Below are 15355 nucleotides of genomic sequence, written 5' to 3'. Positions count from 1 at the left end.
CCTTGGAATTGTTGGATATTACTGGAGGACTTGGAGATGACTGGGGAGAAGGCACCTATTACCAGCAGGCTCTTCACAATCCCCGCAGGACTTTCTGCTCAACATCGAGAACAAGACTCTTTCCTCCTGTGGCAGGAGACTTGTGGCTGACAAGTGCCCCCGGGCAGGAAGCAACCTGACACTGAAGCTCATAAACAAACCAAGCAGAGGTCAGAAAAGTGCATGGTGATAAATAGTACTGGAATTTTTGGATCCAGCTGTACCTGAAGTTTGCCCTACGGCTCAATACCCTCGATATGTAGGCCGTGGCACCAGCCCCAATTAAGAGTGTGAGTGGCCATCCTAATACTTGCAAACAAAAGCATTCTGAGTAACATATGGCACAACTTATAGTAAAGCTTATCCATAACTCTGGCAAGCGAATGCAACCATCTCAGAGTAGATGAGGTGGTGACCTCATAACCTGCGACCACGAGGCAGGAACTGCACCCATGTCTGTGGACTGGAGTGTGGCATGCTGGGAGTTTCAGTTCAGTTCAGTCGATCAGTCGTGTCTGACTCTTTGTGACCACATGAATCGCAGGACGCCAGGCCTCCTGTCCATCACCATCTCCCGGAGTTCACTCAGACTCACGTCCATCGAGTCAAGATGCCATCCAGCCATCTCATCTTGGGTCATCCCCTTCTCCTCCTGCCCCCAACCCCTCCCAGCATCAGAGTCTTTTCCAGTGAGTCAACTCTTCACATGAGGTGGCCAAAGTACTGGAGCTTCATTCAGCTTTAGCATCATTCCTTCCAAAGAAATCCCGGGGCTGATCTCCTTCAGAATGGACTGGGTGGATCTCCTTGCAGTCCAAGGGACCCTCAAGAGTCTTATCCAACACCACAGTTCAAACGCATCAATTCTTCGGCCCTCAGCCTTCTTCACAGTCCAACTCTCACATCCATACATGACCACAGGAAAAACCATAGCCTTGACTAGACAGATCTTAGTCGGCAAAGTAATGTCTCTGCTTTTGAATATGCTATCTACGTTGGTCATAACTTTTCTTCTAAGGAGTAAGCGTCTTTTAATTTCATGGCTGCAGTCACCATCTGCAGTGATTTTGGAGCCCCCCAAAATAAAGTCTGCCACTGTTTCCACCGTTTCCCCATCTATTTCCCATGGAATGATGGGACTGGATGCCATGATCTTCGCTTTCTGAATGTTCAGCTTTAAGCCAACTTTTTCACTCTCCTCTTTCACTTTCATCAAGAGGCTTTTTAGTTCCTCTTCACTTTCTGCCATAAGGATGGTGTCATCTGAATATCTGAGGTTATTGATATTTCTCCCGGCAATCTTGATTTCAGCTTGTGTTTCTTCCAGTCCAGCGTTTCTCATGATGTACTCTTCATATAAGTTAAATAAGCAGGGTGACAATATACAGCCTTGACGTCCTCCTTTTCCTATTTGGGACCAGTCTGTTGTTCCATGTCCAGCTCTAACTGTTGCTTCCTGACCTGTATACAGATTTCTCAAGAGGCAGGTCAGGTGGTCTGGTATTCCCATCTCTTTCAGAATTTTCCACAGGTTATTGTGATCCACACAGTCAAAGGCTTTGGCATAGTCAATAAAGCAGAAATAGATGTTCCTCTGGAACTCTCTTGCTTTTTCCATGATCCAGCAGATGTTGGCAATTTGATCTCTGGTTCCTCTGCCTTTTCTAAAAGCAGCTTGAACATCTGGAAGTTCACAGTTCATGTATTGCTGAAGTCTGGCTTAGAGAATTTGGAGCATTACTTTACTAGCAAGTGAGATGCGTGCAATTGTGCGGTAGTTTGAGCATTCTTTGGCATTGCCTTTCTTTGGGATTAGAATGAAAACTGACCTTTTCCAGTCCTGTGGCCACTGCTGAGTTTTCCAAATTTGCTGGCATATTGAGTGCAGCACTTTCATAGCATCATCTTTCAGGATTTGAAATAGCTCAACTGGAATGCCATCACCTCCACTAGCTCTGTTCGTAGTGATGCTTTCTAAGGCCCACTTGACTTCACATTCCAGGATGTCTGGCTCTAGATGAGAGATCACACCATCGTGATTATCTGAGTCATGAAGATCTTTTTTGTACAGTACTTCTGTGTATTCTTCCCACCTTTTCTTAGTATCTTCTGCTTCTGTTAGGTCCATACGATTTCTGTCCTTTATCGAGCCCATCTTTGCATGAAATATTTCTTGGTATCTCTAATTTTCTTGAAGAGATCTCTAGGCTTTCCCATTCTGTTGTTTTCCTCTATTTCTTTGCTTTGATTGCTGAAGAAGGCTTCCTATCTCTTCTTGCTATTCTTTGGGACTCTGCATTCAGATGCTTGTATCTTTTCTTTTCTCCTTTGCTTTTCACTTCTCTTCTTTTCACAGCTATTTGTAAGGCCTCCCCAGACAGCCATTTTGCTTTTTTGCATTTCTTTTCCATGGGGATGGTCTTGATCCCTGTCTCCTGTACAATGTCAGGAACCTCATTCCATAGTTCATCAGGCACTCTATCTATCAGATCTAGACCCTTAAATCTATTTCTCACTTCCACTGTATAATCATAAGGGATTTGATTTAGGTCATACCTGAATGGTCTAACGGTTTTCCCTACTTTCTTCAATTTAAGTCTGAATTTGGCAATAAGGAGTTCATGATCTGAGCCACAGTCAGCTCCCGGTCTTGTTTTTGTTGACTATATAGAGCTTCTCCATCTTTGGCTGCAAAGAATATAATCAATCTGATTTTGGTGTTGACCATCTGGTGATGTCCATGTGTAGAGTCTTCTCTTGCGTTGTTGGAAGAGGTGTTTGCTATGACCAGTGCATTTTCTTGGCAAAACTCTATGAGTCTTTGCCCTGCTTCATTCTGCATTCCAAGGCCAAATTTGCCTGTTACTCCAGGTGTTTCTTGACATCATACTTTTGCATTCCAGTCCCCTATAATGAAAAGGACATCTTTTATGGGTGCTAGTTCTAAAAGGTCTTGTAGGTCTTCATAGAACCATTCAACTTCAGCTTCTTCAGCGTTACTGGTTGGGCCATAGGCTTGGATTACCATGATATTGAATGGTATTTTAGCAGGATCTGAATGACCCTTACCATAGCCAGTTGGATTCCACCAATCTGCAGGGGAAACAGAGCAGGATTACAAAGAAGGTTGGGAGAATCAAGGTTGGTCTTTTTCCTATGACCAGGAACAGGACAGTGGGATCTGAGGGGCTCTACCGTCCGAGGAGAAGAAGCCTTTTCTGAGAGTTTGCTGTGAGCCCAGATCATGCCATCAAAGGCACACACTCATCTAAGGAGGCAGCACAGCCCACAGAGCCATCAGCATGCCCTGCTGACTGGGTACTTCTTGGTAAGAGCATCGCCTAGACTCCATCTGGGGTGGAAGACAGGAAAAAGCTCTGTCCTCTCCATACACATAGCTCTTGGTCCAGAGAATATGTTCAAGCAGAAATGACCCCAGGACAGACCACCCTGTCACCCAAAGCTCTGGGGAGACTCTGTGTAGCCACGAAGTCCTGAAATCACTGAGCCAGTCCAGAGGATGCCTGTGTTACGGCTCATCCTGAACTGTCTTTGTGGTCCAGAGTGACCAGGGCAGGTACAGAGAGGTGGAAAACCTCCACAGTCGCCTCCAGGGGCTACTGGATGGGGGCTCTGGGGGTGACTGTTGGGGAGGGGACATACCGGAGTCAAGAGGCAGCAGGACTCACCTGGCACAAACGTGGACTGGGTCTGGGCAGCTGGGGGACAGAGAACGCAGGTCAGAAACAATGCACAGAAGGGGTTTCACGTGGGCAAAGGGGTGATGCTAAGTTGCAGAGCCGCTGAGGTGTCAGTCCATGCATCTGCTCTGCCAGGGATGGATGGGCCACCCTCTGTCATCCTCAACCCTCCCAAGAGGCTCCTCCTGAGAAGTTCCAACAGACCAGCATCTCTTATTTGCAATATTGAGGTAATTCACTCTATGTCTTGATGACACAGTAGATCCAGAGTCAATTGCCAGGCTCACAGCTTTTATGGATCCACTGAGGCAGTGAGACAGGGCTCCAGCTCCAGGTCAAGTCCCGTGTGTGATCTGTCAGATTCGACCTTAAGGGAGACAAGATGGTGCCTGGCAGGCCACACAGGGGCCACAGCCCTGCTCACAGCAGAACCATACTTTCCAGTTCTTAAGATCCAGGACTCAGGAGGCAGAACAGAGGCCACCTGCAGCCCCAGCCCACGATCTCTGCTCAGAGACCTCCTGGCAGACCGGCTCTCTTTTGGCTCTGGTTTGCACTAGGGCATGGAGTGAAATGTCACTTTCCTTTTTTTTTTTTCCTTTCTTTTTCTTTTTTTGTTCTAATTCCCATCTACACACCCAGGGTCCAGACAAAAGCTAATATACTAAATAAGCAAAGCACTAGGAGGATTTCAAGGAAAAGGGAAATGTAGAGACTGCTTCTCGAGGGGATCAGAATGTAAGCATGAAACCACCTCCAGAGAAGCACACCCAGGTTATCGACACCCGCCTGATCAGATGACACTGGCGTCCTCGCTGTTTCCTCAGTTGTGTGTGTTCCAGGGGCTATGGGGGCAGTTCCACAGGTAGGTCTCATGCCCTGAACAGCCCACTTCGTCCAGGACAATGGGCCCTGAACCCTGACCAAACCGGGCATCTCCTGGGGCTGAAATGGCCGATCCACAGCCCAGCTGCCTGCAGACCATGTTGGCGTCATTGGTGTCCCAGCTGTCATCACACACGGTACCCTAGGAGCCTCGGTACAGGACCTCCACCCGGCCCTGACACCTGTGTTCTCCGTTCACCAGCCTCAGGGCCAAACCCAATTCAATCCCTAGAGGGCAGCACAGGGAACCACTTCATGTTTCTCTTGAGGTCACAGGCCTAAGGCAGGTTCCAGATTCAGGGGACTTCTAATGGCTTTAGAGCAAAGTAGTCCATCCTAAAGGAAATCAACCCTGAATATTGACTGAAAGGACAAATGCTGAAGCTGCAACTCCCGTACTTTGGCCACCTAATGGAAAGAGCTGCCTCATTGAAAAAGACCCTGATGCTGGGAAAGATTGAGGAGGGGATGAGAAGGGGTCAACTGAGGATGAGATGGTTTGATGACATCACCAACTCAATGACCATGAGTTTGAGCAAGCTCTGGGAGATGGTGAAGGACAGGGAAGCCTGGCTTGCTGCTGTCCATTGGGCTGCAAAGAGTCAGACACAACAAAGTGACTAAACAGCAATAAGTGGCCACAGTTCCCTGGGCTGGGGGCCACCTTTGAATATGGCTGTGAGTTAACCTTCATCACAGGGAAATAAACAGAGACTGTCTTCCCCCAGCCCAGGCTGCCAGGACTTCAGGCTCTCCTGGATGTAACTCTCAGCTCTCTTATTGGAGGGGCCTCCAGGGTGGGTTACAGGACCTCTGCACCCCAGGCTAAAGGACCATGGTTCCTGTAGAGTGAACAAAAATCAATGAGGCCTCATATGGACTCAGGTAGAGCCCAGACAAGCTGGCCCCCTCAACAGATTTCAATTGCCTCTCCAGGCTCTGCAGCCAGTGACCTTGAATCCTAGCCTGACCCAAGGTCAGCATGCATTGGTGAGGATAACATGGTGGGCATGGAGCACGAGGAACAGGACTTCCTTAGAGACAGAAAACCAAGCTCCACTGGATCTCCTTAGAGATGTCTCTTCAGGTTGATCCCTCCCCTATCTCAGAGTCAAGGTCCATGGAAAAGACACCCATTCAGAGAGGCCTTGTTCAGAAGCCCTCCCCTTTGAGAGCTGAGCACCCCCATCCCTTGTGCCTTCTGCACCTCTTCTGGACCAGATATAGACCTCTGGGTGCGGCAGGGGAATCAGCCCACAAGGATCCCACATAACAAACATCACCTTCTGTTGCGCTCACTGTTGAGAGTTCCTACGTGGCAAATATAACTGCAGAGTGGAGAGAAGGAAGGGTCATTGGGTTGTGGCTCTCCTCCAGGGAGGACTGGCCCTCAAGCTTGGCTCAGAAATGGGGCTGGAGGCAAAGATACAGAAGCCCTGCCCACTGCCCCAAGGCTGTGTTCCTGCTGAAGCAGAAGGCAAATCTGTCTCCCTGCCAGCCCTCATTCAATGTTGGAGGCCATCAGGGACATTCTTGGTTTCTGTTACCACCTCAGCTCTCAAAGGGGAGGGCTTCTGAACAAGGCCTCTCTGAATGGGTGTCTCTTCCATGGACCTTGACTCTGAGATAGGGGAGGGATCAACCTGCAGAGACAGCTCTAAGGAGATCCAGTAGAGCTTGGTTTTCTGTCTCTAAGGAAGTCCTGTTCCTCATGCTCCATGCCCACCATGTTATCCTCACCAATTGTGGAAGCATAATCTCCATTCAAAAAAATCACCCCATCGATGAATGGCCCAAATCTATTCACAAGACCAGACTTGAAATGGGCTTCCCTGGTGGCTCAGCAGTAAAGAGTGTGCCTGCAATGCAGGAGACCTGGGTTTGATCCCTGGGTCACAAAGATTCCCTGGGGGAGGGCATGGCAACTCACTCCAGTATTCTTGCCTGGAGTATCCCATGGACAGAGGAGCCTGGCATGCTATAGTCCTTGGGGTCACAAAGAGTCGGATACAACTGAAGCAACCCAACACACACGCAAACTTCAAATACCAGCTGCCTATTTCTATGGTGCAAACATACTCCAAGATGATGACATCTACTGTCACTGATATATTCCCAAGGGTGGCCCCAACTAGGAGGAAAAATGTTCCCAAGATGCATCTCCAAAGCCAAGATACCTGCTGCAACATGACTGCTTGGACAGAAATGCTCTCTTGGGGGACACATTCTCAGGTGATGACTGGATTTCACAGCCATATCCTATGCTTAGTGACATGTATGTACACACAGCAGCCCACACAGTAAATGCCAGAGGTTGCTCTGAGTGTGTGTGTGCTCAGTCGTGTCTGACTCTTTGCGACCCCATGGACTGTAGCCCACCAGGCTCCTCTGTCCATGGAATCTTCCAGGCAAGAATACTGGAGTGGGTCACCATTTCCTACTCCAGGGGATCTTCCCAACCTAGAGATCAAACCCGTGTCTCCTGCATTAGCAGACAGATTCTTTATCACTGTGCCACCTGGGAAGCAGGAATAGCCAATTGGATGGCCTGTAGGCTTTTCCTAAGGTGCGTTCTGGGGGTATTTTTAGCTCCAGCCACTGCCCCCTTCTGATCATTTCTGTGAATGGTCCCTGCAGAAATCCAGCTTTCACCTGTGCCTTTCTCCTGGAGGTCAATCACCAGAAACCTGCTCCTCAGGTCCCTCCCAGGCCATTCCTGGACCCTCAGGGCATGCTCTGAAAGGGCAGGGATTGGCCTCAACACAGCCAGGACCCAATAGCAGGGTCAGCTGCCCTAAGTGAGTGCATGAAAGATGCTAATGTACCAAAGTTGGCACAAAGGGTGTATATGCTCACTGGGGAGAAGGATGAGAGAGGATCCATTTAGAAAGAATCATGGACAGAGCCAAAGGGACCTGTTCTGGGTTCGAATCCCTGCCCAGCCACTGGCCCACCACGTGACCTGAGACACAGAACTTGACAAGTTACCCAACGATGCCCTGGTTCCCCCATCTGCACCAAGTTAATTATCTTGCTCACCTCAAAGTGCTGTTGGGAAGATTTCGTGGCAGTAGCACTTTCTGTGTGCACTAGTTTGCTGGGAGCCAGCACCAGGAGTCCCGCCCGTGGCATAGGTCATGAGGTTAAGGGGTCCGACAGGCAAAGGCAAGTCAGGCCTTAAGGGAGCCTCGCTGAATTTTCTCAAGCATCTACCCCCAAAACCAGAGTCTGCCTGCCTTACTGCATTATGCTTTCCACCTATTCTTCTGACATTACAGGGGGGCTGTCCCCCACCACCTTCCTCTAAAAGGAATTAACTTAGAGCTCCAGTCAATAAGTCTCCTGCATATAAAAAGAATGCCTCGGCTTAAACCCCTCTGATAGCTTTCTAACTTACCTGACTGGTCTGTCTGGATTTTTACAACTATACATGCGATTGCTTACGGCCCCCCAACCGCAAGAGGCATGAAGCTTAAAGCATCTTAAAGATATAGAGCCTTTTCTAAAAAGCTAAAAATTATATTGGTGATGGGTTTCACTGTTGAGTCAATGACTGCTGCCAGGCCTTCATATTCTTTATCTTTTAGGCACCTGAAGGATATTAATCAATGTAATTGGGATATAGAAGAAGGAATATAGTAGTTTTTGATGTTAGCAACACTAGACTTTTGACTTAATTAATTTTCTCTTTGTTATAAATCACTGTACTCCTGTTTCTTTGTTATAAATTGTTGTGTTCTTGCTATGTAAGAATGTAACCTTAATTAGTGTTTTCTGAGAGTGGTACCAGATTTTGGAAAAAAAAAAACACTATTAAGGCAAATGAGTTTTCTGGTTGACAGACCCTTATCAGAAAAGGGCCCTAAAATGCTAATAGGCCTTTTGGCCAGAAGACGATGTAAATCACCTAAGACTTGTGTATACAGCTAGGTATGCAGAGAGAAAGCCTGGTCTTGATAAGAGTCAGGGCTGCTGACGCTGCATAACTTTCTATTGTCCATTGATCTCTATGTACAACCAAAAGTATAAAAAACTTTCCTGAACAATAAAGGATGGGCCAGTCACTGGAAAGACTGGTTTCCCCTGTGTGGTCTTTCTCCTTCTCTTCTTTTCTGGCTGAATTCCCATCTAGGGCGTGGAGGCTCACCATGTATACTTACTTGCCCTGGCTTCTAAGACCCACGCGAGAGGGAGCCCAAGGTGGGGCACCCTCCGCTATTCAAGCGGGCGCCAGTGGCCTACGTAGGTGGTGCAAGTTTCTTGTCTTGAGACTTTATTAGCTTTCCACGTAAACCAAGTTATTCACCATCTTTTCTACACTAATTTTCCTACTATACTATTCTTTCCTAATCTTATATTTCTAATTAAGTAGTCCTTTCCTAGACGCCAACTCCGTCTCTGCTTCAAATTACCCTGGATCCACCGGGGCTGGACCCCGGCACTAGTTGAGCACTTATTCTGTGCCAGCCAGTCTTTCAAATGCTTTTTAAAAATATACATATCTTAACTCATTCTTTGTAAGAAAATAATTTTGTGCAGGGTACAAAGCAAGTCCTTGGGAGATGTTAACTGTGCTCGATAGAACTGGCATTCATGGCAAGAAGAGGCACTGATTCTACCCCCCTCCCACCACCTCCTGACTCCAAGCTGAAGCTAATCTCATGCAATGAATAACTGACAGGTAGAGAGAAGAAGCAATGGCACCCCACTCCAGTACTCTTGCCTGGAAAATCCCATGGACAGAGGAACCTGGTGGGCTGCAATCCATGGGGTCCCTAAGAGTCCAACACAACTGAGTGACTTCACTTTCATTTTTCACTTTCATGCATTGGAGAAGGAAATGGCAACCCACTCTAGTGTTCTTGCCTGGAGAATCCCAGGGATAGGGGAGCCAGGTGGGCTACCGTCTATCAGGTCACACAGGGTCAGATACGACTGAAGTGACTTAGCAGCAGCAGCAGAGAGAAAAAAGCTAAGTGCCGAAGAATTGATGCTTTTGAACTGTGGTGTTGGAGAAGACTCTTGAGAGCCCCTTGAACTGCAAGGAGATCCAACCAGTCCATCCTAAAGAAAATCAGTCCCGAATATTCATTGGAAGAACTGATGCTGATGCTGAAGCTGAAACTCCAATACTTTGGCCACCTGAGGCAGAGAGCTGACTCATTTGAAAAGACCCTGATTCTGGGAAAAATTGAAGGCAGGAGGAGAAGGGGACAATAGAGGATAAGACGATTGGATGGCATCACCAACTCATGGACGTGAGTTTGAGTAAACTCTGGGAGCTGGTGATGGACACGGAGGCCTGGCGTGCTGCAGTCCATGGGGTTGCAAAGCGTCGGACACAACTAAGTGACTGACTGACTGAGAGAGATGAAGGGAGAAGGACACAGGGGACTTGTTGAGTGTGTGTCTAGGACGCACCAAGGGTCTTGGCACCCCTGGACTCCTCCTGCTCCATCCTTGCATTCTAAAGGGCAGGCCCTTGTCCTGTGGCCAAGGCTGCGCTCAACCTCAGTTCACCGCATCCCTGGCTGACCCAGCCAGCAAGCAAAGCCCCGGGGAAGGCAAGTAAAGAAAAAATGTTTTACCATCATTTATAGTCTGGAAATTCTCCTGATATACAAAGAAATACAGATTCATCTTAGTCGGTTCTGCTGCTTGTAAATGACACACGGTCATAGCAAACGGCTTGAGGTTCACCTTACAATCACGCCAGGGGGCGCTGTGATTCAGTCTTGGGCTTGTGAGCCTGCAGCATTCTTGCTAAAAGCGTTTGGGGTTTTGTAATAGAACTTCAAAACAAATGGGTCGGCTATGGGGCATTCAGTAGTTTTAGACGTAATAAAGTACATATTTGTTTACCAGGCCCCCTAACACTAGTCAACAGTCCCATGCGATCTATGCTCAGAAATCACCCAGCTTATTTCATTCTCCTGAATACTATCTTTTCTGCTGAGCAGACTGCATCGATCTCCAAGTCTAAGGATTTTGTGGATGGGAACCTTGTCTGAGCCCTCTCCATGGACTAAGCGGAGGATGTCCAGCCTAAGGGGATGGTAATGGCAACCCATTCCAGTGTTCTTGCCCGGGGATGGGGGGGCCTGTTGGGCTGCCATCTATGGGGTCGCACAGAGTCGGACATGACTGAAGTGACTTAGAGAGGGACAGGATGGGACAAAATGGAGGCTGTGCCAGACTGCTCGTTGCTTGGTGTAACAACAATTCAAGACGTGACCAAGGATTAGCATCCCGGAAATGTGCTCATGGATCCTCTTCTGGATTCGCCTCCATCGTCTCCATGCAGATTTAGACAGAGACTTAGAAGGCAAACAAGAACTGTGTTTGAGTGGCAGCCACCCACTTGCCTGCTCTTCACTCGTTTGCCCCCAAAGACAAATGCTGTTCTACTGCCAATGGCAGCTGACACTTCTGTACTCCATTGATCAGAAGTCCTTTTTTTCCCCTAGAGCTTCAGAAAATACGTCAAAGGCACAGTTTGGGAAATGGAACTTAGAGATAAGCCCCCATCAGGGCACTATGATGCTTAGATAAAACATTAGGGTGGGGGTGAGGGTAGGGTGACTAAGTCAGCCGAAATCTATATCTGTTCCCTCGAGTTCCTGGCATCAGTGCCAGGAATAACAGAAAAATGCTCTTCCTTCCTCCTCTGTCTGGCCAACTCTTACACCAGCCCTATACCTCTGTTTACCTGTGACTTCCACGGGGTGGCTTTCTCTGATGGCTTAAGCACATGCCTCTTGCCAAGGATATCTCTCCTCAGCACCCATCATAGCTGTACTTGTAACTGTGTGTTCAGAGATTACTGTATATCTTTCCATAAAACCCTAATTCGCTACAGGGGCCTGTCCTGTTTAGAAGGATCCTGGTAGGACTAGCTCTTGACAGATGAGGTGGCATAGATGTTGAGCCCATTGTGAAAGATGTGTGGAAGTTCAGTGTTAGCAACTCTCTTATGGAAAAGTCTTTACATCAACAAGCCAGACTTATGATGTAGCCAATAACCATTTGGGAAAATGTTTAAAAGCCGCATTCACTTGACATTAAGCAAAACGTAGACATTAAGAAAAAATAAGTTTAAAAAGGTAGCACTTAAAATATATGCTTAGATCTTCTGTCACTTGCTTTGGAAATTCTTAGTCAAATCTTGTAAGCACATTGCAAACATGGAAGCTTAATTCAGTCCTGGGCCATGTAGCATGCTTGCTGAAAATGGGGTCTGCAGGCCATCTTTATTTTCAGTTACATAAAAATTCAGATTCCTAAGTCCCACCCCAGACCACCCAAATCCAAGTGTCTGGGGTGGGGAGGTGAATTCTAAGGACCTGCATTCAACCAAATACCCTAGTTGATTCTGATGTGCACTGAAGTTTGAGGCAAAGGCAAAACAAAATCAAAGAAAAAACTAACTGTATAACCACAGTCCATTTGTGCTGTAGCTGAAAGAAGTTTCTATTGCCTTTGTATTTCCATAAAGGACACAAATCACATTATTACCCAACCCTCATACCATTCACTAAATTCCAGAGAGGCTGTGTTTATTCTTCAGATATAAATAGCTGTATAGAATGATAAACTTTAAACCAAATACACCATACCGTTTCAAAACACTAACCATGTGTTGTGGGAGGATCTGACTCAGAAACTATAAAAGAATAAAAGAAAAATCAGACATGTGCATGTTTCATGCATAAGGACCCTAACCAAGAAATCCACCTTTGAGCCATTGCTTTTCTTGTAGTTGGCTCTGAATTAAAGATCTCGTGAAATGAGAGATCTAAGCTTGCTTCCAAAATGCCTGCAGGGTGAAAGTCCACAAAGACTTGTTTTTGTTGTTGTTGTTGTTGTTGTTTTAAAACAGGAAGTCTGCACTTATGCCATCTCTTCTTCCTTGCACACACCCAAGGAGGCCCATTTTTAAAAGCTTAATCATGGCAGATGATTTTGAACATTTTCTAGCCTGAGAACCTGCGGTCATGCTCCAGAGTTTTACATCATACTCAAGGATTTTACAAGTGTCATCTCAGCTTATCCTCATATAACCCCATATAGGAAAGCTGGCTTGAGTAGGTGACCCAGATCAACTGACCAGTAAGTGACAGCCGGACCTATACTCAGATGGTTGCTCTTAACCATTTCACTGTTCTACCTTCCAGTGCATATATATTTACCATCTGTATTATTTGTATTTGGCTCAAATCATAGTCTGTGCTTTTGCACAAGCAGGTATGCTCATGCACACACAGGACTGCCATAAAAGAGGAATTAGGGCACACAGCAGTTAGCATTTGAAGCACTGACTGAGGCCAGGGTGCTCCTTATTTCCCCAAGACTTGTTAGCAGTTCTAGAGAAGAAGAGGAATGTGATTCTCACCGGAGAGGCTCAGCTAGACATGCTGACCCACCACTGCCCCCGCCGCCCACTCCCCCTGCTGCCCACTCCCCCCGCAGTCCACTGCCCCCGACACCCACTCCCCCCGCTGACCACTGCCCCTGCCGCCCTGCTGGACACCCAGTGGGCCGCCTGGGGGCCAGAGACCTTAGGGAAGGAGTGTGACTGGACAGACACTGGTATGGAGCCTCGGGGCCGAGCTCATGGTCAGTATGGAACCTCACAAGGAAGGAGCTAAGGGTCTAGGTGGACCCCATCAGAGGAAACACTTCCTGTCCCACATCTAAAACCCAGCAGAATTCTCTGTGGCAGTCCCTCCTGAGCCCTTGGGGGTGGCCTTGGGCACCACAGTCGCCCCGCCTACCTGGAGTTCAGATGGACTTACCAGAGCTGAGTAACTCCCAGAAAGTAGTGTCTGTGGTGCCTTCCGTTGTTGATGTTGCTGGAAATACAAAGAAAAACAGCCAGATGAGAGCTCTTCCAAAAACAAGTGTTAAAGCCAGACCCACACTCCTCCCATCAGCTAATTCGAGCAGCAGAGGGAGTTGCATTGCTCTTTGCTTCGGAGGGTAGCGGGACCCATCATTCATTAATTCATTGATTCACTCAGGGAATATGGACCTGTCTCTGACCACACGAGGGGCACAGAGGAGAGGGAGATGTAGGTAAGATGTAGTCCTCGGGAGCCCAGAGGCCAATGGCAGCCAGACTTCGTGCGCATGCTCAGTCACTCTGCTGCTGCTGCTGCTAAGTCGCTTCAGTCGTGTCCGACTCTGTGCGACCCCATAGATGGCAGCCCACCAGGCTCCCCCGTCCCTGGGATTCTCCAGGCAAGAACATTGGAGTGGGTTGCCATTTCCTTCTCCAATGCATGCAAGTGAAAAGTGAAAGTGAAGTCACTCAGTCGTGTCCGACCCTCAGCGACCCCATGGACTGCAGCCTACCAGGCTCCTCCGTCCATGGGATTTCCCAGGAAAGAATCTTGGAGTGGGTTGCCATGCCCTCCTCCAGGGGATCTTCCCCACCCAAGGACTGAAACCGTGTCTCCTGCATCTCCTGCATACGTAGACAGGTTCTTTACCACCAAGCCACCTGGGAAGCCCCTGGCAGCCAGACTTGCTAACCAGTAATTCTCCATTTTGGCCAATGAGGAACACAGTGGAGGGGAAATGGAAATCTCAAAAGAAGCAATTCCTGAGCTTGGAAGAAGGGCAGGAGGAATCCAGAGAGGACAGGATCTTTCAACAAGGCTTAGAAGAAGGCATAGATATATGTCAAGAAAGAACAGGGTGAAAGGTGTTGAGTTGCCAGATGAAACTCAGAATGCCCAGTAAAATTTGAATTTCAGATAAACAATGAATTCTTCTTTAATGTAAGTATGTTCAAAATAGTACATGGAATATATGTATACTTAAAACTTTTATCTAAAATTTGACTTTAACTGGATGTGTTATATTTTTATTTACAATATCTAGCTACTCCCCAGTATTCTTGCCAGGGAAATCCCATGGGCAGAGGAGCCTGGCGGGCTGTGGTCCATGGGAGATCCCGAAGAGTCAGACATAACTGAAGTGACTTAGCACTCACTAGACGGAAGGCATTCCAGCAGGGGCAGTAGACAAAAAGTTGTCTTAACTGTCCTTTAGGTAACTAACCCCCGAGCCAGATCCACTGAGCTCTCCATCCTTCCTTTAAACCTACTGACCACTAGCGCTGGTGGGCTAATTTCTAGTACACTTAGCAACTTGCATTCCAACCGAGTTGTGTGATCAGTGAATGACAGATATGAGTCCTGAACCTGTTTATGTTGATTGTACTTGACACTAAAATAAATATTAAGTAAATCGATCAAATATGGTACAAATAGAAAGATGTCTTTCAAAAAAATAAGGCTGAATGCTTTGGAAATAAAATTAAGGTGCTAAAAAGAAATTGAGTGGGTTAGGCAGCAAAAGGGAGATATATATTTAAAGCAATTGAACTTATACCCTCTTTGTTCATTCAGTCACTCAGTCATATCCCACACTTTTGTGACCTCATGGACTGTACCTCGCCAAGCTCCTGTGCCCGTGGGATTTCCCAGGCAAGAATACTGGAGTGGGTTGCTATTTCCTACTCCAGGGGGTCTTGCTGAGCCAGGGATGGAACTCTCATCTCCTATGCTGCCAGGCAGATTCTCTACCACTGAGCCACCTAGGAGGCTGCTTTGCAAAGGTCTTTCATTTCACACTCTGAAGAGACTAAAAACTAAAAGTTATAGATATGCCAAATGGGAGCAATTTATACAAGAAAGGTGCTGCAGAACTGCTGAAGACCTCTG

The 15355-nt window shown here is 47.3% G+C and overlaps 1 protein-coding gene across 15 annotated transcripts in view; it reads right to left on the bottom strand.

Moving 5' to 3' along the window:
* The window catches only part of DMBT1 (deleted in malignant brain tumors 1), a 72586-nt gene that overhangs the window by 48458 nt on the left and 8773 nt on the right, over positions 1 to 15355 (bottom strand). For 13 of the 15 annotated variants that reach the window (XM_069566757.1, XM_069566762.1, XM_069566765.1 and 10 more), the window contains exons 2-4: positions 13421 to 13477; positions 3729 to 3758; positions 3109 to 3132 (exon numbers count right to left, since the gene is read on the bottom strand). In XM_069566757.1, the coding sequence (XP_069422858.1) occupies positions 3109 to 3132; positions 3729 to 3758; positions 13421 to 13477 (111 nt within the window). The remainder of the gene's footprint in view (positions 1 to 3108; positions 3133 to 3728; positions 3759 to 13420; positions 13478 to 15355) is intronic. The other 2 variants (XM_069566758.1, XM_069566763.1) reach the window with 2 other exon arrangements.

This window comes from Ovis canadensis, chromosome 22 (assembly GCF_042477335.2).
Source record: "Ovis canadensis isolate MfBH-ARS-UI-01 breed Bighorn chromosome 22, ARS-UI_OviCan_v2, whole genome shotgun sequence".
Classification (NCBI taxonomy): domain Eukaryota; kingdom Metazoa; phylum Chordata; class Mammalia; order Artiodactyla; family Bovidae; genus Ovis; species Ovis canadensis.
Note: the sequence above shows the minus strand (reverse complement) of the source record. Positions and strands in the feature narration are given on the sequence as shown.